Source organism: Cimex lectularius, unplaced genomic scaffold, assembly GCF_000648675.2.
Source record: "Cimex lectularius strain Harlan isolate CLEC.00 unplaced genomic scaffold, Clec_2.1 scaffold125, whole genome shotgun sequence".
In the NCBI taxonomy this organism is placed as follows: Eukaryota; Metazoa; Arthropoda; class Insecta; order Hemiptera; family Cimicidae; genus Cimex; species Cimex lectularius.
The window spans coordinates 956,056-980,482 of NW_019392662.1; the positions used below are offsets into that span (position 1 = coordinate 956,056).

A 24,427-nucleotide genomic window follows, 5' to 3' on the forward strand; every position below is an offset into this window, starting at 1 on the left:
GATATTATTATATTTATCTATCAAATATCTATTGGGAGATTTCTTCATGGGATCTGTGGGGTGATGAATCCGTAAGTTGGTCGTTATTTCGCCAGTTTGGACTGTCAGAATCGTTTTGTTTTTCATCTTATTAATCGTTTAATCAGGGGTATAAGCAGGGCAATACGAGAAAAACCTCCACTAAAGATGTCGAAACTCGTGTGATAGGACCAATCAGCGTGATTAAGCATACCAGTATTATTCGAACCTACTTATTAGTACATTATGCAATATCTTATTAATTTACTAAACTATTCAAATTCTAAATAGTAAGTTTTGTACATACTTTTTACCTCATGTGAAATTAATAATTGAATACATTTTGATATCTGGGCTTCGGTAAATTGTACAAGTTTCAAGTAATAAACCCATTTGGTCGTATATACTTAGTCGAAACTTGAGTCAATCAATTGATTCATTTTGGAAATTCGACATCTACATTAGAGTGTTTTGTGACAATTTACTTAGCTTAGAGAATCTGAGATGTATTGCATGATTTAACAAAAAATGAATAAACAAAAAAGCAAAGGCATCTCAAAAACAGAGATTACATGGATTACTCAAAAACAAAAGTACAAACTAACTAATTGTGCTGGATTGAGATTGTAGATGGCGAAAAATTGAAACGACTTGACAGACCAAACCAGCGAGGAGGCAGCCAAAGTGATCGGAAACGACCAGACTACAAATTATTTATTGTTAACATACTGTCTAGTAAAAGAGGAGGAGAGAGTTGAATTTGAACTGATGTATAACAGTCACTGGACTTCACCAAACAAACGTAAATAATCTTGCATACTTTGTAATTTATACTTGAATCGAGGTATATAAAAAATTACCAAGTGTCTGGGAAATAAGCAGACCAAAATGATCGGAATCGACCAAGTTAGGCCTTATGGTCTTTCTCACAAACCTGTTTTAAATGAACTGTAAATACAAAAATTATACACATCCGACATCACAATGTTAGGTTGTATCGTGAGTTTGCGATCTAAACTAATTAACATTGTGACTCAATCGTGACTTCAGCGAAATTAGAAAACAAACACAAGTTTTGTACAAGAACCTATTTGAATTTTTTAAATTTCCCTTTTCGAGTTTGTGGAGTATCGAGTCTCATTTTATCTTGTGTTTTTATCAGGTCTGTTAATTGCTTAACAATTGTCAAGGTATCCATAACAGACGTTCTTCCAGGTCCGTCTGTACTGTAAATTTTAGTGGAGAGTTTGAGAATTAGAATTTCCCGATTCCCTTCTGATCCGCGTGTCTGGCGTTAACTAATTTTTGAACTTTCGTTTTAAACAAGGGTTAGTTGTCGTCTGATTATCCGAGTTTCATCGTGATTTTGTTTTGTGGGCGGAGAAGGAACATCACGGTTCAGCTTGAAGGAGGCCAGGCCACTATCCTCATAATCGAGTAGTTCAAACAAATCGAACTTTCTGTTTAAAAAAATACAAACCAACAACAAAAATGAAATCAGATTCCTTGTCAAATTATTATTTGAAAAAAAAAATAATAATAATAAACACTAAAGAACATTACATGAAATATTTCTACCATATACACGTATTTGCCAGACTATTCAGTAAATCCATTACAGTCCGATTGACCAATTAACTTTTTTCAATTAATTAATCTTTAAGAAAGATATTGGTCGGGATAAAAGTATCGAAGTCACGTTAGCTCAAGTGGTAGAGCAGCGGCGTATTTAGCCGAAGATCGTGGGTTCGAATCCCGCTAGTGACACTGACTTTTTTATCTCGACCAATACCTTTCATAAAGATTAACTATTCAGTAACTTTACCACAAATTCACTTCTTACGTTTAACTTTAATTACCTTAGAATTGAGGGATTATTTAGAAAAAAAGTACAAAATAATGTTAAAAAATTTATTAGTGCAATAGTGTGACGTTTTCTTTTACACAGCAGATACTGTAGCTAAACATAAATACACACACACACATATATGCATTTCTAATTGTCACTATCACAAGCAATTTGGAAGGATTTACAATTAAATCCATTTTTGTACTACGAATAGTTTTTGACAATTTGGCATTTGTTCAATTACAAAAGGCATCAAGACAAAAGCATCTGACATACATTTATCATCAGTAATTAAAATTTATTATATTTTATAACTTATATGTAATTGCATAATAAACAGTATACATTCCTTATAATTTCACATGATGAACCTTTGTACAAACTCATTGACAAAAAATAATATTTTTTATCATTTTAAATCTTATTTCATATACACCTATTATTATTTCTCAGTTTATTAATTTTCCAAGTGCAAGTATTGAACCCATGTATTGTCATTTCACATAATTAAATCTGGTTGTATTGGAAGAAACCCTAAATTTATTGTTAATTAAATAACTGAGATTATTATGAATTTTTGGAGCTTGGCAGCTTCACCGGGGCATTGTGGGAGTTATTTGTCTACGCACTGTCCGGGTGTTTCAGCCTTCAGAGCAGGCTCCCTTCCCTATTGCGAAGTGGTGTTTTCGGGGGAAGCAAGAAAATTTGGATGTGTTTGTGTTGCCTTGTTCTTTTAATAGTAATTTAATTGTAATATAAGGGAATCAGTGACAAAAAAAGGGTGAAAACATACTTTCAAAAGTTTAAACTGCATAAGGCCGTCGATGACCACTTGATGTCTGTCAGCCCATAAATTATACAAACTACTACTATTATAGAAAATTTTACTGTTATACTCTTAATTTCAACAGTAAATTCTGTTCTGAGAGATGCTTAAAATATCATCAGCTTGTCTACAAAAAATATGTATCCAATGGAAAGTAACATTATTTAAGGAATGAGAAAGTAGTAGGGTGAGTCATAAAAAATGATTTCCTACGATGAAAAGTGGACATATTGGAGAAACCCAAAGACCAAAAGACAATGGCTAGGCTGCAATCAGCCTGCACTACCAGTCACTAAACAAAGGCAATACAACAAAAAGCCAATACTCTTTGTATTTTGGAATTACGAAGGCATACTTCATTATGAGTTAATTCTAAAAGGTTGAACCATTGATTCAAAACTTTATTGTAAGCAGTTATAAACAATATATTAGTAGGTGGAATCGGATCAATAAATGGAAATTGGATTTTGTTTCAACAAGGTCACATTCAACTACATACTTCTCGTTACACGAAACTAAAAATTACAGAATTGAGTTTCTCCCTCACCCTGCTTACAGTCCATGGCTCAATGGCTAAATGTGCCAACTTTTAATTCTCTGGATGAAGTTCAAAATGGAGTTGACGAATTCTTCCGTTCAAAACCCAAAGAATGTATTGTGAACAACACTTGGCCTCGACATGGCAACAAACCATAGGACACACACATGCATTGAATATTTTAAAAAAAATTATTTTTAAATTAGCAAGAAAAACGGTCATTTTTTATGACAACCTATTAGAAAGGTCATGTACAGCATAATGCACTTGTTGTATATGGTAAAGTGGCACCTATTGGAGGAGGGGGGAGAAGAGTGATGTGGGAGATGTAAAGGGAACTTGTGTTAATGTAAGATTTAAAAAATTTATACGTTCTGTTATGATCTTTATTTTTCACACCATAAAACAAGGTGGCAGTGGTGGGATACGAACCCACGCTCCTGAAGGACTGGTGCCACGATGTCGCTTCATTTAGGGATGAACGTCGCAAAAAAGGTTACCATCCCCTCGAAGTGTTGGACTTCCTTTGCATACTTGAGCGGTTCCATGTCTGTAATTCCTTTCACTTTGTACGGATCAGGTGCTATGCCTTCTTTCGTTATTCCTCTGGAGCTGATGTAATTCCAAATGGGAGTTTCCGAAATTTAAATTTCCCGAGTTTGGTAAGCTCACACAATGCGTTTGTATGGGGGCCATCTCAACAAATTGATTTTGAGAGAATCAAGAATTTACTCACATCTTCACCTTGTCTAACAACACATGTGTCTTGTGACTGATCAACCGACAAGGCCTTGGCACCGTATTACTCCAAGAAGAAGCCAGAGTCAAGAAACCTGTGTTTACAGGCATCCCCACTACGGGTGAGGATATCACAAGAGTTGCCAACTCTCAAATTCAGATCCAACATGCAAGCTACTTATCCAATATATTAAAGGGGGATGGCCCCATATCTCCGAACTAGCCCCAGAAATAAAACTTTTTCACAGTACACAATTAACTATCAGTAATAGATGGAATTTTACTCAGAGGAACCGCATGATAATTCCAAACGAGCTCCGTCACATCATGTTGGAGAAGCCATCAAGGCTTCACCAAAACACGGCGATGAATGCAAAGTAGTATGCGGTTGCCAGAAATCGCCTCAGGCATTGATGCAAAAATAAAATCCTGTTCTGTCTGCATACAAAATTCATCAAACCACAATGAATCTTCGCTGCCTTCAAAGTTTCCCGACTACCCTTGGCAAGTTGCTTCATTGGATCTCTTTAAACTTGACAACAAATGGTGCTTGTAATTACTGGCCATTACACAACTCTTTGAAGTCCACCAAGTTGGAAAAATGAGAGCGTCAGACATAATCAAAATCTGCAAAACTACATTGCAAGATATGGAATCCCGCAACTTTCTGCTCAGACAGCAGGACACAATTCCACGGTATACAGACATCCGAATTTTGGATCTTTGCCAAGGACTGGGGATTTTCCACAGCCTTAAGCAGTCTGCAATTCCATCAAGTGAATGGTGCCATGGATACCGCTGTTAAGGTTGTAAAAACACTATTTAAAAAAAAAAATTCTACCCGCCATACCCCATTAGGGAATGGGTTTAGCCCAGCAGAAATGCTATACAGCAGAAAACTGAGGGACAACCACCCATCCATTCAGCATATGGGAGTTAAATCTCCAGAAAAGTTAGCCAAAGCTGAAGAAAGATATAGAAAGCAATATAAAATAGACTACAGCAAAGAACCTGAGCCAGCTACAGTGTGACGAGTTTGTTTGGATCACAGATCTGTAATGCCATGGGAAGATCATCAAAGTGATGAATCAACGATCTTATCTAGTGCAGACATCAACGAGCACAGTAAGAAGGAATCGCTTCAATTTAATTCCTGCGCCATATCTCAACCAAACCCAAGAACGACTTACACTGCCTGAGGTAAATCAACAACATGGAGCTAAAGCTAAATCATCTATTCCGGAACCATCGACTGAAAACAGCCCACCTGCACCCGATCCTGATCATCCAGCACAAAACGATATACCTGCCAAACAATCTACACCAACACAACCCAGACTATTGAAGCAAACGGAGGACAACCTGAGATTCGAAGGTCAGATGACTACATGCTCTGGGAGAACCTTAATCAAGCACCTGCGAAATCAATAGGATTCGAAGTACAAAGATGCATAAACGTTAAAGCATCTTGAGAGTGTTGTATACGGTAAGGTAGCACCCGTTGAGGGAAGATGAGTGATGTGGGAGATGTGAAGGATCTGTGCGAATGCTTGTCTTGAGCAGATCCCCACTGCCATTTCTTCCCCTTCTTAAGTAGTTCAGTCAGTAGAGAAATGACCGTTGAAAAGTCTGGAACAAATCTGCGGTACCAGCTCGCTAATCCGAGGAAATGGCTGACCTGTCTCACCGTCTATAGTGTTGGGTAGGTGAAAACCGATGCTTTTTCGGGATCCACCTGTAGCCCATCGCCGTTTACCACATATCCCAGATATTTGAGCTCCGGACGGCAGAAACAACATTTTTCCCAGTTTACAGAAAGTTTTGCGTCCACCAACCTCTGTAAAACCTCATCCAGGACGTGCAGATGCTTTTCGAAGGTAGGCATCACCATTATAATATCGTCAAGATATACGAACACATATGCCTCGCGGTTCTCTCGGGCAATTGAAAAGTTTCGTCCATACATAGAAGGGATGCAGTTTACGGTGATAACTGATCATATGGCATTAAAATGGCTACACAATCTGAAAGATCCTCAAGGTAGATTGGCGCGTTGGGCCATCAAGCTGCAACAGTACGACTTCAACATACAACATCGTCCGGGGAAGAGCCACCAGGCGGCAGATGCTTTATCTCGCCGGAACGAAGGTGAGGAGGATGTTTGTGTGGTGGATTGTACAGTGGCCGCTGGAGATAAGTGGTATTCCAAGATGATGACAGAGGTGGCTGGTCACGCAGAAAAATACCCAAGTTGGAGAGTGGAGAATACAAAATTGTATAAACGCATAGTAGATAAGAGGAAAATACTAGGAGAAGACCGTCCATGGAAGTTAGTGGTTCCAAAATCCCGTCGGTCGCCGTTGATTACGGACTATCATGACAGTTCTATCTCAGGACATCTGGGGGCATACAAAACCTTACAAAGGATCAAAGAAGCCTATTATTGGCCTGGTATGGCTTCTGATGTTTCCAGGTATGTCGCAAGATGCGAGATATGTCTTTCCATGAAACCTCTTCAGAAAGCGCTGGCTGGCCTAATGGGGAAAAGAAGAGTCGCCGAAAGACCATGGCAGATCGTTACAACCGACTTGATGGGACCATTGCCGCTATCAACAAGGCAGAGTGTTAATGCAAGATTAAAAAATATGGAACGGCTTACAATATATAGCTGTTAAGAGTTTTACTTTATTTTTCACAACATAAAACAGCACTATTTTGTTTTCCTATAACTATAACCCTGCAGAACCGAATGCCCTCCCCATGGTTGCAAAATTTCTCTATCTTCAGTCCTGATCCAGCACAATTAGTATGTTTTTCCCTTGTATGCAAAATACCAAAACACGAACCCAGTGAGCAAAGGCAGGCCAAAGTGATCAATAATGACCAAATAACAGATTGCAAAAACCCCATATGTCAGGGTAATTAAATAATTGTTTAATTTTGATCCCTTATGTCTTTGGTTTTCAGTAGCAAGTAATATAACATTACTAAATACTGAAAAACAAGTGTAGAATATTCACTGAATAATCAAAAGGTTTGTTCGAGCAGAGTACCAATGAATATGAACTGACTGCCAATGAGTTTATACATAATATTGTCTTTGTATATGTTTGTGGATTCTTTCATTATGAGAAGCTTTTTTACCACGGTTAAAAGTATGTCTTTTTGCACAAAGAGAGGTAGTTTAGGTTCTTTTTTTACTCAGCTTGCTTCAGTGCACATAATTTCCTTAGAATTCACAATTTAAATAAAAATCCGTAAAAATAATTTTAGTTCTGCATTAAGAGCTATTATGTACACCTATTCTTCTAAGGACTGATTTAGCCCATGTTGTGTTTAATACGACATTTCCGCCGTTTTCTTGCAAAAGGCCAGGCTCGTACTTGTTCAAAATCTGTTTGGCAGTAGTGATCGCCAAGAACGAGGTCACTTTCTCACCAGATTTTATTAACTCTTTTAAACACTCCTGAACAACTTCATCATACTTTCCTAATCTGACTGGTCTTCCCCTCTGAGAATAGCCTAAAGTCGTTACATCACAATGTTTTAATTTTTTCAAATACTTCTCTTTATAACCTCTTGCAGTACTCTCAGGTAAATCATGGCCTAAAATTTTGCTGAAGTGATTGCTAGCTTTTAAACTACCATGTTCAGCAGCGTATTTTCCTATTTCTGCCCTCAATTCTGGGCTATAAAATGTATATCTACCTCTTTTTTTTCCACGTGGTTCCTTTGAGTTTTTTGGTCTTTTTTTTCTTTTGACTATCGGTGGGGAATCTATTGGAAAGTAAACTATATCTTCTTCTTCTTCTTCTTCTTGGCTCGCCTCCCCCATTGGGTCAATAAACACGGTCTCCTGAATCGAATTGTTAATTGGCTGTAAATCAGGAGGCCATTCAATCTGTTCAGGCTTGTCAGGTAAAACAGTACTATCATAATTCTCATTTGTGACTAGAACAATTGGTGACTGGAGAGCCTGCCCTATATCCATGTTCCCGGGGTGGCTCAAGCCTACTGGCGTTTGTGTAAAAGGAGTTTGATAAATAGGTAGACTGGTGTTCAAGTTCAAGTTATCCAGCTGTGAAAATAAAGGTAATGATGAAGAAGAGGAATTTTGGTACTCGACTGTCTTTAAGAATTGATTTGTAGAAGAATCGATTGAATAAGTTTTGTTCAAATTTTCTGTATCAAGTTTAGGATCTATGCTAACGATTGGTTCAAAGCAATCAGTTAAATCTAAATTATCCTGAGGGTATTCTTTGGCGAATTCAGAAGCATTCGGCTCAGTTTTTGAATTCAGTTCGGTTGTTGTTGTCTTACACTCAGGTTTCTTTATGTAAAGTGTTTTAAATCTTCTAACCAAACATTCTGTCACACGTTTCTTCAGCTTTTCAGAATAGTGCTTTGCCGTCTTCTCCACCCCATGGATAACAGCATAATTTGCTATTTCCTCTTTCAAAGCCGGCATAAATTCGCCATAGGATTTGACGATGCTCCTTATCGTACTCTCGCTAATTGGTGCTTTGAGCAGCCTAGTAAAATAAATTGCTGCATTTTGGCTTCCGTGCTTCAGGGAGTAATTTGCAATTGTGTTCTGTAATTCAGCTGAGTATTTCTGGTACTTTCCCCTCCTGCGCCGTAAATCTTTTGTTTCCGCTAAAAACTCTTTTATACATTTTACGTTACCTTCAATGGTGTCATCAGTCTCAGTAGTCAAATCCAGGCCACATTCTACAGCAGTTTGATCGGAATCTATTTGAAAAAATTTATTTTTAAAAATATTTTATTCTACTTTGTAAATGTGTCTAGTCACCTGAGATTGATAGAGATGAATTCTGGCTAGTATCTGGATCTTCCACACTGTATTGGGGTTCTTCTAATACTAAAGAAGGTAATGTTTCACCAAAGTCATTTAACTACAAGAAAAATAAAATGTCAAAAAATTAAATATTGAAGAGAGAGAGAGAGAGAGAGAGAGAGAGAGAGAGAGAGAGAGAGAGAGAGAGAGAGAAACTATGTTTTCATTGATAAGTAAATGTAGAAAAATTTCATTTAAAAGCAAAAAAATTTTAAATAGAATTATCCAAGAATCGTTCCTTTAAGTTTTTTTTTTTTTTTAATGAAACATTATAATATAAATAATGTAAATATACCTGCTGTTGATTGCTTTCAATTTGACTTTTGAAAAAACTATTATTTTTTGGCCCTTCAAATTGATTTTCTTTGTTTTCTTCATTCAAAAATAATTCAGGAATCCTGTGGTACATTGCATAAAATGGGCAGAAGGCAGAGTTTGCAAATTGGTTAATTCCGCCCATCCTGAACTGGTAGAGGAATTGGCCGAGCTCTCGGTCCCAATTCATCGCATGCCTCTTCTTCAATAATTCAAAAAGCTCACCGACCCATACATTTTGTGCTTTCTCCCTTTTCTTTAGATATTTTTTGGCATCGCTGAAATTGCTAAGCCTCCAAACAAACTCGGTGGAAACGGCCTCAAAAAGGAGATCCGATGCCACGACTTCGGCCGTTTTCGGAAAGCCGAATGTATAAAATGTCTGGAGCATAAACTGAGTGAGCTTAGTCGAATGTCCGTTGTTTGTAATGGGCATCGCCAGAATAAAGCACGTCTCTGGATCAACAATGCTCATTATGTACTCATTCCTCAAATTTGTAATTTTGAATGGTCCATTAATTGCAATTTCCACCTGTAAAACAAATATAACAATTAATAATTTAACAACAATTATGTTTATGTTCCTAAATCTTGTAATAGTACTTATTTATTAAAACTGAATATGAAATTAAGTAATACTTATATCATAACATTAAAGTACCTAATAAGTCAAATAAATTATTCTGGCATTCTCCCAAATTTATCTATTTTATTTCTTATTTTAAATGTTTCTTTAAAGTCTCATAACATAAAAACAATTATCTATTTTCCTTCAATTAATATTTGAATTTAATAATACATGAAAAGTAATGTAAAACTTACTTTAGCCCACACATTAGACACGGTTTGAATACCAGTGGTGTTAATTTTTACACGGTTTTTGTTATTCTCTGATGAAGACTCATTTTGTATAGCCAAATTTGAAAAAAAGTCATTTTTTTCCCGGCACTGAACACAATTTTTGACATACTGAGAAACCGAAGTGTAGAGCCCTCTCCAAAAGTATTTCTCTTCTAAAAAATTCACCATCTTCTTGATTCCCAAGTGGATCCCGTTGCTTGGAACGATGTGTGTATTTTTGAGGATTTCATCCTGTTTCTCCTTCATCATAATTACTCTCTTGGGATTCTTAGGATTATGATGCAACTCACCATTGTGCATCTGTTAACAGAAACCAATGTCGATTCAATAACATTTTAAGAGATTTACATGTAAAATCAGAAATTCATTATACTGCAATTCTCATTATTTCATTATTATCAATTCTAATTTTGAGAAGAGTAACTTATTCAAATTGAGTGATTAATCATTAGCATATTGTGAAGTTGTAATTATAAGGCTATTAGCTCTATTCTAAATATTTCTAAAATTCCCAGTTTATAGCAATATTGCATTACAAACACCCTTACCAAATAATGTTGAGATCTCTTTTTCAAGTTCCTGTAATAAATATCCGAATATCCTTCAGGGAGAACATTTTTAAACAGATAATCTTCTATTTCTTTGTAATATTCATATTCGTCTGTGGGGTGTTTTCTTTCATCGTCCTCAGTCGCTTGTGGAGCCAAGTCTTGTTCAATTTCAGCCGATGTAAGAAGAAAAAATGGCGATGAATCTGCAGGTATGGGCGGTACGAACGAAGAAGAAAAAGACTGAAAAGTTGAATTCTGATACAGAGGCGCACTCCCGGTAAGGATCCCATCATCAAAAGTAGGCTATAAAAAAGAAAATTATCTACATATTTGAAAACTGTTATTTAAGAAAAAAGACTTGGTTATAGCTCATAAATAAATATGCATATTACAAGGTCCTCCAGCAAATTCTGTCTTACGTGAGAAAATAAAAAAATGAAAAATTGTATAGAAACTAATATTATCATTACTATATTATAATATTACGATATGTTATATTTTAGAGGCATTGGTGACCATAACGGTTTGTGTTGACAAAGTGACTCATCACTGTCAGGTCCTGGGTTCAAATCACAGTGGTCCTGAATGAGATTTTCAAAACACAGAGTACTTATAAATGGGCCTTTTCAAAAACCCTACATCCTCTTTTTCCTTATTTAAAAAAATAAAATATATATGTATATATAGTGTAGGTTTTTTTTAATTATACCAATTCAGAAGGTACACTTTTTTTTAATACAAGCCATATTCATAGATATTTTTTTGTACTGCAATTATTGGAATATGGCACAAACATTATTGAAACATCGCACAAAATAAAAAAAGGTGAACTTTCTGAAGTGACATTAATAATTTAAAAAAATTAAATAAATTTAAAAAAAACCATAACAAAGTGAAGGAAAAGAAAGAGAAAATTAAGCCTTTATTGATTGGAAAAGTATAATAATAATTCTAAGGCAATGAACATGCAGATCATGAGCCAAAATCCGGGAAGGCTAACACTCAAGACCTTACTTTTGCGATCTGAATTGTTCAAGCAAAACAAGCAATAAAGGATATGTAAAGACAAGGTGGTGTCGGTGAACTGGGTGTTCAGCAACAAAAGCACAATTGATAGGTGGCCCCTAGAGAAGCTAAACCGCAGAAGGTTCATCCTAACTCGATTAAGAATTGGCCATACACGATTGACACAGACGCTTGCTTTTGGGACAATGCCCATATATTTGTCCGACATTGAGAAAAAGGTTGCTCAATGTGTCCACATGAAGGGTGTCATTCCTTGCTGTATGGGTTGGGTTGCACATCCCAGCCAAGCCCCACAAATATCTGGTGCGTCATCCTGGTGGAAACCATTCCTCCTGTGACTAGCCAATGACGGTGGTTTTTGGCCAATTGCTGAATTTAATGGCTCCAATTCTGCAGGATGCACTAAATATACCTTCTTGGGAGTGAGTCGCTGTGTTTTCCCCAGGTTTTTCCTATCTGAACATTGTTGTACAGGGCCTTCTTTTCATCCACAATTAGTACACTAGAATTTACAGATTCGTTGGGCAGGAAGAGCACCCCTTTCCACTCCCACCAAACGCACATTACCTTCTAGGGATTTTGAAGTTGTCAATGGTGGGTCGCTGTGATTTCAAGTGTTTTCCTCTCTGAACATTATTGTAAAGAACCCACTTTTCATCCCCAGTTATCAATATTTTAAAAATATACCGTTTACATGTGTTTTAGGATGAAATAGTAGAACGAAATGCGATCCAATAAATTATTCTGTCAAAATGGGAGAAACCAATATATTGCCTCAACAAACATATTGAGCTGCTTGTAAAAGTTATCTCTGTAATGTCGCATGTGTTGAATGTGTTATGTGTGACAAAAGCTAGTCTTTGGTCATCATTGATGGTTAAAAAATGTCCAGAACACTTTATGCCTTCCATAACAAAATTTCCACTTCTGAACCAAGGAAAAAAACGTGCATTGGGGGCTGAAATGGCCTTTTGTCAAAAGCCACTTGAGCCTTTGATGGTGGTACAGGTAAAAAACCATGGTCTGACCCCAGGCCACCAAAACACTTAAATTCTCTTCAGAGTCATAGCTGAGTTCTGCACAAGTGTGTATATTGGCAGAATCAAGTCTGTGTAAAGCAACGAATAATAATGCAGAAACAAGAATAAATAAATAATAAAATAAGAAATAAATGAATAATAGAGAATATTAGGGGGGTGTCGGTGGCCGCAATGGTTTAGGCGTTGAGACAGTGCTCATCACTGTAAGGTAAAGGTCCCGGGTTCGATTACAGTGGCCCTGCATTTGAACCCAACATACTTACAAATGGGCTTTTTTTCAAAAACACTGCCACCCTGAGGGTTTATATTCTTTTGCAAACCCTCGAAAAAAATAAAAATAAAATAAAATATTTGGAACTTTTCATGTTTTAAAATACTTTTGTCTTCAAAAAAACTTTCTTTTTGTTTCTAATAATATAAAACTGATGTTTAACCTAGTTTTTAATAGTTTAACTTCAAGTTGTGTTTTATGTTTGAAAAATTGAGTTGTACGATATTAGAATGTAATAAAGTATTTTTTAGATTAGCGGAGAAAAAAAAAAAAAGTGTTGTGTGCTTATAATTAGAATAAAATCGGGTAGTCGAAATGAGAAGTTTGTGGCATGGGTGATCGAAGTCAAGGTAGCTCAAGTGGTAGAGCAGCGGCATATTGAGCCGAAAGTCATTGGTTCGAATCCCGCCTATGACACAAATTTTTCATTTCGAAAAAAATTGTGTATTTATATATTTAATAGAAACTGATAAAATTTAGTATCAAAGTATTTTTTCTTCTTCAAATATACATTTGTAAAAAAGCAGGACTTTTTGGAGGACATGGTAGAAAAAAGTAAATATTTGCTTTAAGTTAATTTAAAGCTTCATGTATGTTTTGAAATTGATTGTAAATAGCAAATACATCTCTAAAGTAAAGTTCAAGAGGTTAGAGTAGCGGCATATTGAGCCATAGGCTGTAGATTCAAATCCCGCTACACAAATTTTTCATTTTGAAAAATAGTGTATAATTAATTGAATATATGTAAAATTAAGAATAACTCATAAAAAATAATAAAAGTTGGTATAAAGCTAAAATCTTTAATACTTATTTTATTTGATGTTTTTAACTAAAGATAGTTTTATACTAACAGAGGTAACCTGAAAAGTGAACAAGAAAGAATGATTCTTCCTCTCATTTTAGGACATTGAGGTAGTTGATCTGATGCCTCCCAGCCAAGCGCCTGAGACAAAGTGAGACTTAAACGTCTAAATTAGCCGAGCAGGCTGCCTCACTTTCCAACTGCTGCTAGTGTAAATCATAACTCATAAATTACCTGCACTTGAGGTATCTGTAGTGATTGAATATGAGACAGGGTCTGTTCGAGCCCGCTGAAACACTGCACACTGGTAGCTAGCTGGTGTACATCTGGGCCACAGGGTGCGGATGGTATCGTATAGAGGCAGCTGTTCTTACAAAGTTCCGCTTCTAGGTTGAAAACCAATTTAAAAATTACAAAAATTAACGATATTTAAATTAAAAATGGAAAAAAACACCCACCTGGATCACATTGGTCCAAACTGACAACCACCAAGTTTGGATCAAGTTCCATATTTTCTTTATATTTGGCGACTTAGAATCGAATTTACATCGGTTCTAATTTCATTTTTCAAATGTTATTATTTAAAAAAAATGTATAAACATTGACAGTACGGGAAAGATAAGATTGTAACTGAACCGTAACCTCTCGGCATTTTACACTATTATTGTCTAGTGTCAATATTTTGGTCGTAAAATTGACCGTCTTGATTTATGAAATTGTGGATAGTACTTTAGTTAGTAGTTTTTATGACTAGATTTCTGAAGTAGTGTCAAAGTTTTGCAAATTTGTGCACGTACAAAAAAATCTACTTCCAATCAAATTAATAATTCCACTTCACCAGTCTGAACACCACCTAATTAAAATATTTTCTATGAAAATTTTATGATTAATTACTAACAACTGAAATGAAAATTTTTAGGGAAACTAATTGGTGTTTTTATGCAGAGTACGTCTTGAGCTCAAATCATACTGCTAATCGTTCACTAAATTTAATTAAATACAATAGATAAGTTTGGAAATTTAATGTTCTATTTATTCATTTTATATTGAAAACTGTAAGTTGTACATTTTTTAAAGGGAATTTTTAAAAAATATTAAAATTATCCATAGTGACGTCACTTTGATAGAGCTCTCGCTTCAGAGGCATTCCCTTTACTAGTTAGTAGTTAGTAGTTACAACACAAAAGCTACACCAAAACCGACGCCGGTTGTCCAAGATTATTATGGATCGTGCGATGTGCGGCGTTACATGATGTATGTTTCAGTCTAAGATGATACAAGTTATTTGAAATTCGCCAAAATTCTGACGAATATTACAAATATGCAACAATTCGCTTCGTCCCACGCGGACGCGTGAGCTTTTTGTCGACTCGGAAACTTCTGACCGGAGGAATAAACAATGGAACTAGATAGAAAAGGTTTGGGCAAGAATTTGATCTGCGTCGAGTACCCAGGAGTGGTGAAAAATGTGGACAAAATGCTCGAAACGTTGGGCGGTATTCGTAACATATCGAACGTAAGTACTATTTTGTCAAAATAGTCGAATTTACAAAGTGGTAAATTATATGACAAACATTAGAAAACCTTGCAGAAATATAAAAATGTAACCAAAGCATAACCTTCAACTTTTGACATAAATTTAGCTATTAATTTTGTTTTAACAATGTAATAGGGTGATCAATTTCATTTTCTTGGAAATTGTAATCCCGTAAGGCTTTATTTGTTTTTCAAATCCAATTATATTTGCTCCCACTGTAATCCGTATACTATACTAAATGTAAAATGTATAAAATAATTATCTTATATTGCATTCATGTTGTCTTAGAGTTTGGTTAAACACGACGGTAAAATTTGAAACTTTGGTAATAATACACCATTATTAGAAACGTAAGTTTTCAAATTCAGAAACAGCCCCTCTGGTGCAGCAGTTTGAAGAACAGGATGCTCTCTGGTGGTATGCAGATGGTTGCAGAAATTTGAACCGGTGACATCAGCTTCGAGAAGAAGTTGGTTCTGGATGTATTATCATCATTCGATGAGGAAGCTCCGTGGGACTATGTTGAGGCAGACCCTATGAATTCAGGATTGTCAAGGGAGCTAGGAGTTTCCCAATAAATCGTGGACTGCAAAACTTAGGGAAAGTGAATCGCTCATTAAGTACCTCATGAGTTGACCAGATTGAGCAGATACGATGCCAAGTAGAAATTTATCAACATCTTTTGAAAAACCCAAATGACCATGTTCATCAAAATAATAGTGATGAAAGCATTTGTGATGAAAAGTGGATATATTGGAGAAATCCCAAGACCAAGAAACAATGGCTAGACTGCAATCAGCCTGCTCTACCAGTCGCTAAACAAGTGCAATACAACAAAAAGACAATACTCTGCATTTTGAAATTTCAAAGGCATAATTCATTATAAGTTTATTCTAAAAGGTCGAATCATTGATTCAAAACTTTATTGTGAGCAGTTACAAAAAATGTATGATGTTTTTGCCCAGCGTTACCCAAGATTAGTAAATAGAAATTGGGTTTTGTTTCAACAAGATAACCCTTGACCATAAACTCCTCGTTAGACGAAACAAAGCATTACAGAATTGTATTGAATTGATTTCCCCTCACCCTGCTTACAGTCCAGATGCAATACCTTCTGACTACCATTTGTTTCGTTACATGACTCAATATCTTCAAGGGAAAACTTTTAATTCTCTGGTTGAGGGTCAAAATGGTGTTGCAGAATTCTTCCGTTCAAAACCCAATGAGTGGTATTGTGAAGGAATCCATTCCATTGCCGTGAGATGGCAACAAACCATAGAACACAATGGTGTATACTTTGAGTATTAAAAAAAATGTGTTCAAATAAAATTATTTTGTGTGGTGATTAGGGACCGTTAGTTGATTATTCGGAAATTGTGAGATGCAGTCTAGTGTGATGTATGAAAATATTTTTTATATTCAATCAAAGTATTATAAGTAAAAAATATTTTTTTTTGCATTGTATAAATTCACTTTTTTCCACCTCCTACATGTATTTGTTAAATGTAAACAATGTTTGTAAATCCCAGGCTCTGAAGATGATCTCAATAAAGATCGAAACATTGGCACGATAAAGAAAATGTTTTTCTAAAACCTACGTCACGCCAGACTGCATCTCATGATTTCCGAATCAATACAATTATTTTTAAATTAGCAAGAAAAACAGACTTTTTTATGACTCACCCTATTAGATGTAGATGTACACCTACTGGTTTTCCCAAAATATAAGCTCTAAATTTCTTATTATAAGTCATTGGGTATAAAACATTAGTTTAAATATTGACATGTTATATGTCTTTTGAACATTAAAAAATAAATTAAGAAGAAGAAGAAAAAATTATCCTGGGACAGGAGTGTCCCCTTAGAATAATGCATAGGGTAAAGTGAAAATTAATAATATTTTAACATAAAAATAAATTTACATAATAACGGATTTATATAAAACAGAACCCAAAGGAGTTAAAACTAAAATAAGTTACTCTGAAAATTAATATAGAAAAGTAACAGTTGCGATGGAAAAAGCAGCAGCATGTTGAACCTTTTTCTTCTCAACCAAGACTTTAGATAAAAAGTATAATTGAAATAGTTAGCTGATAACTAATTAATATAATAATAATAAAATTATTAAACAAGGCACCATCCCCCTGTACCAGGTGTCAAGTCGATCTAACTTTCTACACTACTACTAATATAACAATGTATGTCTTATCTGTGATATATGTAAAGTTCACTATTTACTATTTTTTTATTGTTCTAATGTTTTTTCATTGCATTGTTTTTTGTTTTGTTTTTTAAGGTTTATAGCAAGAGAAATAGACGCCTTGAACTTCGTTTTAGGCCAGATGATATTTATTGCAAGCCAGCCTGTGGAGACAGGTTCAATACAAATGGAGTTCTATTAAAAATTAAAGTCCTAAAATCGAAAAACAGTGATGAGATTAAAATAAAGAATTGTGAAATTTTAGGGAGAATTCAGACATCATTCAAATTTAAAAGTAAAAATACTTTAACATGTTTTTATTATATATTAAATATATGACGTGAACGTTTTCATTATTCACAGGTATATGTGACTTTCAGTACTTGCCAATGTTGACAAATGAAAAAGGCGAAATGGTAGACATAACAAGCACCTTGCTTCCAAGCAGAGTTGACGGAGAAAATCTAAAGGCATGGCTCGACGCTCCAGCCGAATACTTCTTACCACCAGCTGTATTTTCTAGAGTCGACTCACAACAATCCGGCAGCGTATGGCATACGTGCATATTAAACTCACTGTCTGCTGTATTGATATTAGTTTAATTTTTCAGTCTTATATGTATAGAAAAGACACCAAAGACGGGGATTCAAATGTTGCTCCTTTGATAGGAAGGACGAGGAAAAGAAGATCTGGGCATGCTATATTTGTTTCTTTTAACATTGGCACTATACCGATTAAGCCTAGAGAGAAAGCACTTAAATTTTTAGAGGTGAAATTCTTAAATGGGCCACAATTAGAAAAAATCAAAAAGGTACTAACATATTGAATAATTTAAAAGGTTTACTTAAAGATTTTATTTTTTATTTTAGTGCTTTGAAGAAAGACCTGTTTGGTCCAAACTCGCCCTTATGTGCGTAACAAAATTTCAACATGATCAATTGAAGTATTTACTGCCAGCTGTGGCGTATTACTTTGTAACAGGACCGTTTCGAGTCATGTGGGTCAGGTTTGGGTACGATCCTAGAAAAGATCCAAATGCCAGAGTCTACCAGACTTTGGACTATAGAATCCGTGCCCCTGGTATTTATAAATTCATTAACATCTATGAGTCTAGTGTCATATTAAAACTTAAAACTTCCAGCTGGTTTGCTTAGCCTTGTTAAATCGAAAAGGAGCTACGCAAATTACCTCTTGCCTACAAAATCAAGCCACCCAGGTGCAAAGTCTGTCGTTATAACAAAGGATCTAATAACTTCCAAAAAAGACGAGCCAAATGATTGCAGCTTAAGACAGGATTCTTATCTTTTTAAAACCAATGTGATTCCTGCAGCGAGGCAGATGTTTTACCAGGTTAGTTTATTGTTAATTAAGTAGAACTTCTTATTGATCATGAATCTAAAAAATTAAAGTGAAGCCTGATTTTGTCATGACAAGCAATTCAGGTTACAAAATCTCAGATCACTTTGGTTCTTGTAGGTACAAGATTGAGTTTGTTCGTTGTTAACTTTTTTTTGGGGGGGGGCTTGTATGCTTTACAGGCTCAGTGACATTATCTTGTCCTAGAGGTTTTTGCCTTTTAGAAGCTACTCATAGTATCTATTGGGTTGAGGTTGTAGCAGACGCTTTGCTAGAGACTGGAGACCTCCCACATCCTTCCTTTCCCGTCCACATCATTGACTCATTAACTCTTGTGAAACTGCGACACATTACTTTTTCCAGAAAACGATATCTGTAGCTCATTGGGAATGTCATCTATATTTCACCCCTTACAAAAGAAATGTACTGTCAAATTTTGAAAGGAATGGAGAAATGCGATTCAAAGTGGATGCTTTGAAATTTGATGCATGATAGAAAGTAAATCAAGCTAGGAGGGGTCACATAGTGGCTGAGGTTATGAACAGGGAAATACATTTTAACATCTGAAAATCAGTTCCAAAATGGTTAAAATGAGTGATCAAACAGAACTATTTAATAATTAACTAGTAATTAAATATTTACACAGTTTGGTGTTGGTATTCCCTTATTTTTTTCTCTCTTTTCTGATTAATTTCATGCACCCAATATTGTCTCTTATTTTTCTTTGTTTCACAATACTAGTAGCAAGTGTTTCTACATCTGAACTGACACTAATCAACAATATTAATGAAGTAAACTTGTACAGTAATCTCTTAACACTTGCGGTTTTGACATTTGCTGTTTTCACTATTCAGGTACGAAAAAATGAGGAAAGTTTTGACATTTGCAGAAGTTAGATTGCTTTACTTGCAGGGAAAAAAAAACAATTGCATAAACAATTTTATTTTCGTATTGAAAATAATTCATTAAAAAATGGATTGAAGGCTCTAATTGAATCTCAAAAAATGTTTGCCTCCTTTCAACGTACTGTTTCTTCTTTCTTCTCAGTTTGTTTTATTCTCTCGTGTAAATTGTCGCAAAATGCCTCATCTTCCAAAACAGAAAAAAAAGTTCTGACGGTGAAAGTACAAAAATTTTGGGCATTTTTTTATTCTGGCCAAAACTTTCCTTCAAATTTTAACCTTGAGGAACCAACTTATTAAAAAAGCAATGACTTTTGTCCCATCTTTAAATCGAAGTTTTAAGTTTAAAAGGAATGTTGAGGCTGCTTCAAATCCTTATGTGGAAATTCTTAAAGAAATTAATTATTCGGCGAAACAGTTAATAGTTATTTCCTTGCACATCAATGAAAACAACATGTTCAAACACTGTTATGTCTTCTATTACATTTATTTTAGTTCTGAATTGTATCTCAATGTTTAGTGTCATGGAACTTAATCCTCCTTATAGCATAGGAAAATAGACCCAACATTCGCAGCAGTTTTTTGGAACCAAACACCCAGTAATGTTAAGGGGGGATTACTGAACGCTGAAAACCCATTATATTCTCCCTAGAAAAAAGTGATTTAACTGGATCGCTCACTCAGTCTATCACATTCTATTTGATGGTCCAATATCACATATCAACCCTGGATCGTTTCCGCGACTGATTAATTTCCTCTGATCAATCCTTATTTATTAATCAATATAAAAGATATTCATCCGTTTGTATTTCAGTACTGTGATATTAAAGCACCTGAAATTGAAGTAATGCTTGGAAGACTGCCGAAAATATCACCAAACATGGCGTGTGATCCCAAACATGGTTGGTTGCCACCTGGCTTTGACATTCAGTGCCGAGACATAATAAACGGTTACGTATTGCAACAGATGAACAAAGAAACTGCAATTGGTAAATAATTATAATCTCATATTTTACTTTTTGATTTAAACGTATTTATTTACTTTTTTATTTACAGCTGAAAGTACTATGAAAGAATATGTCGATGATTCTACTGATGAGGAAACATCTTGGGTTGAGGACTTTGAAGAGGAAGAAATTGATGATATTGACTCCACTGAACCAAGCACTAGTGCAAATTAGTGTTTATTTTATTTATAATGTGATTTCTGGGATGGTTTTTCTTAAGGAAAAGCATTTCCAATAGTTCAAATTCATCCCAGATATAATTGATAATATTACATTATTTTGGGATTTTATACAATCTTCTATAAAGTTATTTTATTTTAAAAAATTATATTGTAACTTCACTATAATTATATTGCTCACTTATGCGTTTTTAAATAAAAAAAATATATGACCCTAATGTACATACTATTTGTTTACAACGTTACATCATGGAATAAGGTTGAAAAATTGATAAAAACATTGAATGATGAAATGATCTTATCATCCAATATCGTATTATGAATACAATGAATACATACAAATCAGAAAAATCAATACGCTTTATGTACAAACAGCATGAATTTGCAAAACTTCGACTGAGCATCTGGGTTGTCTACATCATCGGCAACTGATCGATGGGAGTGGTGAAAGTGAATTCTTCTGGGAACAATTTCGCAGCATGAGGGTACATCAGTTTGTAAGAGTGTCGGATTGTCACGTCGGCGACACCGGCTATGTCCCCAATTTCCTTCTGGCTCCTCTTGTCGTAAGATGCCTAGAACAAACAATAAATATAATTACCTCTGGCTCATTTCATCGGAAGAAGGATTTTAAAAAGAAACAAATTGTACTTGTGAGGCCATGTAGATTGCAGCGGCGGCGACTGATATAGGAGATCTTCCCGCGACAATGTCCATTTCCACAGCTTTGCGGGCAATGTGAGTAGCTGCCCTTTGCACCATGATAGACAGCCCTGTGAAAAGGGATCATATAATAAATTGTTCTTATAAGTAAAAATATCATTTGACTTACCAAGGTTGGAGCAAAAACGCGACATAAAATCTCCAGTTGTAATAAGATCAACACTCGTTTCGAGCGCCTTGAGTATCAGTTTAAAACACCTTCCAATTTCTTTTTTACTTATCTTGCTGACAGCACATATTTCCTGTTGGAAAAAAACAGATCAGTACAGATAAACCAGACGTCCTTTTAAACTGCTTTAGCTTAAGCATGAGACAAAAGAATAATTATTTCACCATTTTTATAATACTAATATAAATTAATGTATCTAGTTAGATATTTCTATTAAATCAATATATCACATAAAAAATTATTGTCATTCAATAAACCATCCATTTTCTTGGATTAAAACTACCAAAACAACATTTACCTTGAATGTTCTGGGAACTCCCTCTTGTCGACATGCAATATACAAGCAGGCCGAGGCGATAGCATCATTCGCTCTTCCTTTAAGATTCTTGCCGTCGTGCACCTGCTTGAAAAGGTTATTTGCTCTATCGATTATAGTCTTTGGTAGGTTGATTCTATCAGCCATGCTGTTTATTTCTTTGAAAGCGACTATCAGCGCCCTGTCCGAGCTGCTCATCGTCCTGCGGTTTTGGTATTTGGAGATGCCAAAGTCGTCGAAAGAAGCATCACCTCGCCCGGGGCCAATCATGGTCGAAAGGTCGGAACCGTTGAGAAGAGGATTTTCTGGCCCACCGACACGAGACGGGTCCACGCCGCTCTTTTCGTTGCTGAAAGTACGCCATTCAGAACCTACGTCTATTACCCTGCAAAACAAAAATAGTTTTATTTAATGTATTCACGCATAACAATACGGTTGACGATTAAGTTAATTTAAGTAATCTTGTTAAGCACACTGATTTCCCAGGTGCTATAACCTTGCCATAGGTATTGCAGGACAGTTGCTTAGGATACATTCAGTTGACATTGGTCATCTGATTATGTCCCATGTTTTTAAGGTAGTAACTTTATTAGAGATGGTTGGGGATCCCCCAAGGAGTCACAGTATAAAAATAAGGTTAAAATGATTGTTGTGGTGTCCCGTTTCCTCCGGCAGCAGACTGTCGGGGATCTATGGTACTGGTGGCCAGGGCGTATGTTGTCCTTTTAAAATTACTGTGGCTGGATACCATAGGATAAGGCCAAAAACTTTAGGGGAGCAGTTTAGCTTATTTCTTTCGCTGTGCTTATAGAGTGGGGTAATACCGGTTGTGGCCCGACAAACGCAGTATTTGAGCCTTCTTTGGCCAGGCTATCCGCCTCTTCATTGCCATAGTGTCCTTTATGTGCTGGTATCCAAATAAGGATTGCCCTATTCTCATACCTGGAAGTGATCCTATCGATAAGATCAACAGTTTCCTCCACCTAGATGTTGATAACTCTTTTTGTAATGACCAAAGACTGGCCTGACTGTCGGAAAAAATTCTAATATCTTTTCCCTTGATTTTATTATCCATGCGTTCTACAGCAAACATTAATGGCCCATATTTCCGCCTGAAAAACGGAGGTGTTATTACCAAGAGGGGACGAGATGTTGATATGGTTATGGCTACAGCTAATACCATGAAAAAAAAGTGGGCAGTGGCCGATATAGAGGAGTATAATTATCCTCAATCCTGCCTGCTGTGAGAGATGAGAGTTCCTTCGCCTTCAGTTTTGAGAAATTTATAAATCTCTTAACTTGCCTCATACCTGGTGGTTTTGTCCAGTGCTTGAGTTTTTCTTTCTCAAGCCCTTTTTCTAGTTCCAACATAAGGACACATTCCGACACACTAATAACACACAAACATGTCGAACAATTCATGAATGATTAGTCATCCGATATAAAATTGGCAGAATGAGTAAAATTACAAACAGAACAAAATAAAGCATATCTTGATGTGTACACACAAGTGTTCAAATCCTGGTTTGAGCCTTTTTATTGCGATGTGGTGTTTTACTAGACCGTCTGTTTATAATAATGATGAATTAATGTTACTGCGATTCGTTCTTCAAAACAAATTATTTTTTTATTTTTTCGACGCACTTATGAGGATAGTCAGTCACTCAACGTTGAACCATTTAACAAAATAAAAGAACATTCTGCTAATATATTTTTTTTAAAATCTAAATGTAAGTGTTTCGCTTCAAGTGAAACTGACCTGTCTCCAACAACAAGGCCACATTCGGAACAGATCTGGTCACCTGCCCTGTGGTCCTCAATGAGAAAAGCGTCCGGATGGGCGTTGCAGCAAATCTTGTTTGTGTCGTACCTGAAATTTCCTGAGTTGAAAACACAAATCGCCATTGATCGACAACAACAAAATATTGGCAAGGAGATTAAAAAGCCAAACCCCGAAGAACTGGCCATGATGAAAGTCAACTGGAGGAGTCCGGGAGAAGAAAAACAACTATTTCATATCACTTCCGATCGGAGAAGTAAACGTTCGAAACGGGCAGCCGGGAATAAAACTCTCCAACTGTTTGAACTGTGTGACCGTGAATAAACTCGCAACCGACTTCACAGATGGGGACTAAAAGAAACAACTCACACACACATCGAAAAGCGACTGACGAGAGACGAGTGACGACGACTGACGAGAGAGTTTCGAAACAGATCTGGAGAAAGGCCCCGTTTTCAAAAGGAGCGCTGCAATCGGCCCGACTTTCTTCCCGCCCCCTGCCTACGAAACTTTCAAATAAATATTTAAATCGTAAATAAACCATAAACTTTTTAATTCCCAAGTT

General features: G+C 35.8%; 3 protein-coding genes across 4 annotated transcripts; 1 reads left to right on the forward strand and 2 right to left on the reverse strand.

Annotated features, from left to right (window-relative positions):
• Window positions 1-1,915: 1,915 nt before the first annotated feature.
• LOC106668790 lies at window positions 1,916-14,722 on the reverse strand. Of its 2 annotated transcripts, none has more exons than XM_014397887.2 (7): window positions 14,152-14,722; window positions 13,928-14,076; window positions 10,552-10,857; window positions 9,965-10,303; window positions 9,123-9,674; window positions 8,783-8,885; window positions 1,916-8,721 (listed from the first exon to the last, which is right to left on the reverse strand). In XM_014397887.2, the coding sequence occupies exons 1-7, from the start codon at window positions 14,201-14,203 to the stop codon at window positions 7,250-7,252; spliced, it is 2,973 nt and encodes a 990-aa protein (XP_014253373.1). In that variant the 5' UTR covers window positions 14,204-14,722; the 3' UTR covers window positions 1,916-7,249. The 2 variants fall into 2 exon arrangements, with proteins under 2 accessions (XP_014253373.1, XP_014253371.1); XM_014397885.2 differs by having other exon boundaries at window positions 13,928-14,079.
• Window positions 14,723-14,818: 96 nt separating this feature from the next.
• LOC106668764 (general transcription factor 3C polypeptide 5) lies at window positions 14,819-21,098 on the forward strand. Its single transcript, XM_014397823.2, has 8 exons — window positions 14,819-15,209; window positions 17,527-17,725; window positions 17,794-17,978; window positions 18,041-18,241; window positions 18,300-18,510; window positions 18,572-18,780; window positions 20,503-20,677; window positions 20,745-21,098. Exons 1-8 carry the CDS (start codon window positions 15,093-15,095, stop codon window positions 20,867-20,869), a joined length of 1,422 nt encoding a protein of 473 aa, XP_014253309.1. The 5' UTR covers window positions 14,819-15,092; the 3' UTR covers window positions 20,870-21,098.
• Window positions 20,860-24,305, reverse strand: LOC106668766 (transcription initiation factor IIB). Its single transcript, XM_014397827.2, has 6 exons — window positions 24,034-24,305; window positions 23,842-23,952; window positions 22,065-22,467; window positions 21,707-21,839; window positions 21,526-21,647; window positions 20,860-21,449 (listed from the first exon to the last, which is right to left on the reverse strand). Exons 1-6 carry the CDS (start codon window positions 24,048-24,050, stop codon window positions 21,288-21,290), a joined length of 948 nt encoding a protein of 315 aa, XP_014253313.1. The 5' UTR covers window positions 24,051-24,305; the 3' UTR covers window positions 20,860-21,287.
• Window positions 24,306-24,427: the final 122 nt, after the last annotated feature.

Coding starts and splice junctions, on each gene's coding strand:
- LOC106668764 (XM_014397823.2), top strand. CDS start 15,093: ATGGAACTAGATAGAAAAGGTTTGGGCAAGAATTTGATCTGCGTCGAG. Junction 18,242..18,299: donor AATTAGAAAAAATCAAAAAG/GTACTAACATAT, acceptor TTTTTATTTTAG/TGCTTTGAAGAAAGACCTGT. Junction 18,511..18,571: donor CTATAGAATCCGTGCCCCTG/GTATTTATAAAT, acceptor TAAAACTTCCAG/CTGGTTTGCTTAGCCTTGTT.
- LOC106668766 (XM_014397827.2), bottom strand. Junction 22,468..23,841: donor GGCCTTGTTGTTGGAGACAG/GTCAGTTTCACT, acceptor TTTGTTTTGCAG/GGTAATAGACGTAGGTTCTG. Junction 21,840..22,064: donor GAGTTCCCAGAACATTCAAG/GTAAATGTTGTT, acceptor TTTTTCCAACAG/GAAATATGTGCTGTCAGCAA.
- LOC106668790 (XM_014397885.2), bottom strand. CDS start 14,203: ATGGAACTTGATCCAAACTTGGTGGTTGTCAGTTTGGACCAATGTGAT. Junction 10,858..13,927: donor TACAGATACCTCAAGTGCAG/GTAATTTATGAG, acceptor TCTTTTTTATAG/CCTACTTTTGATGATGGGAT. Junction 8,722..8,782: donor TTCATCTCTATCAATCTCAG/GTGACTAGACAC, acceptor TTTTTCAAATAG/ATTCCGATCAAACTGCTGTA.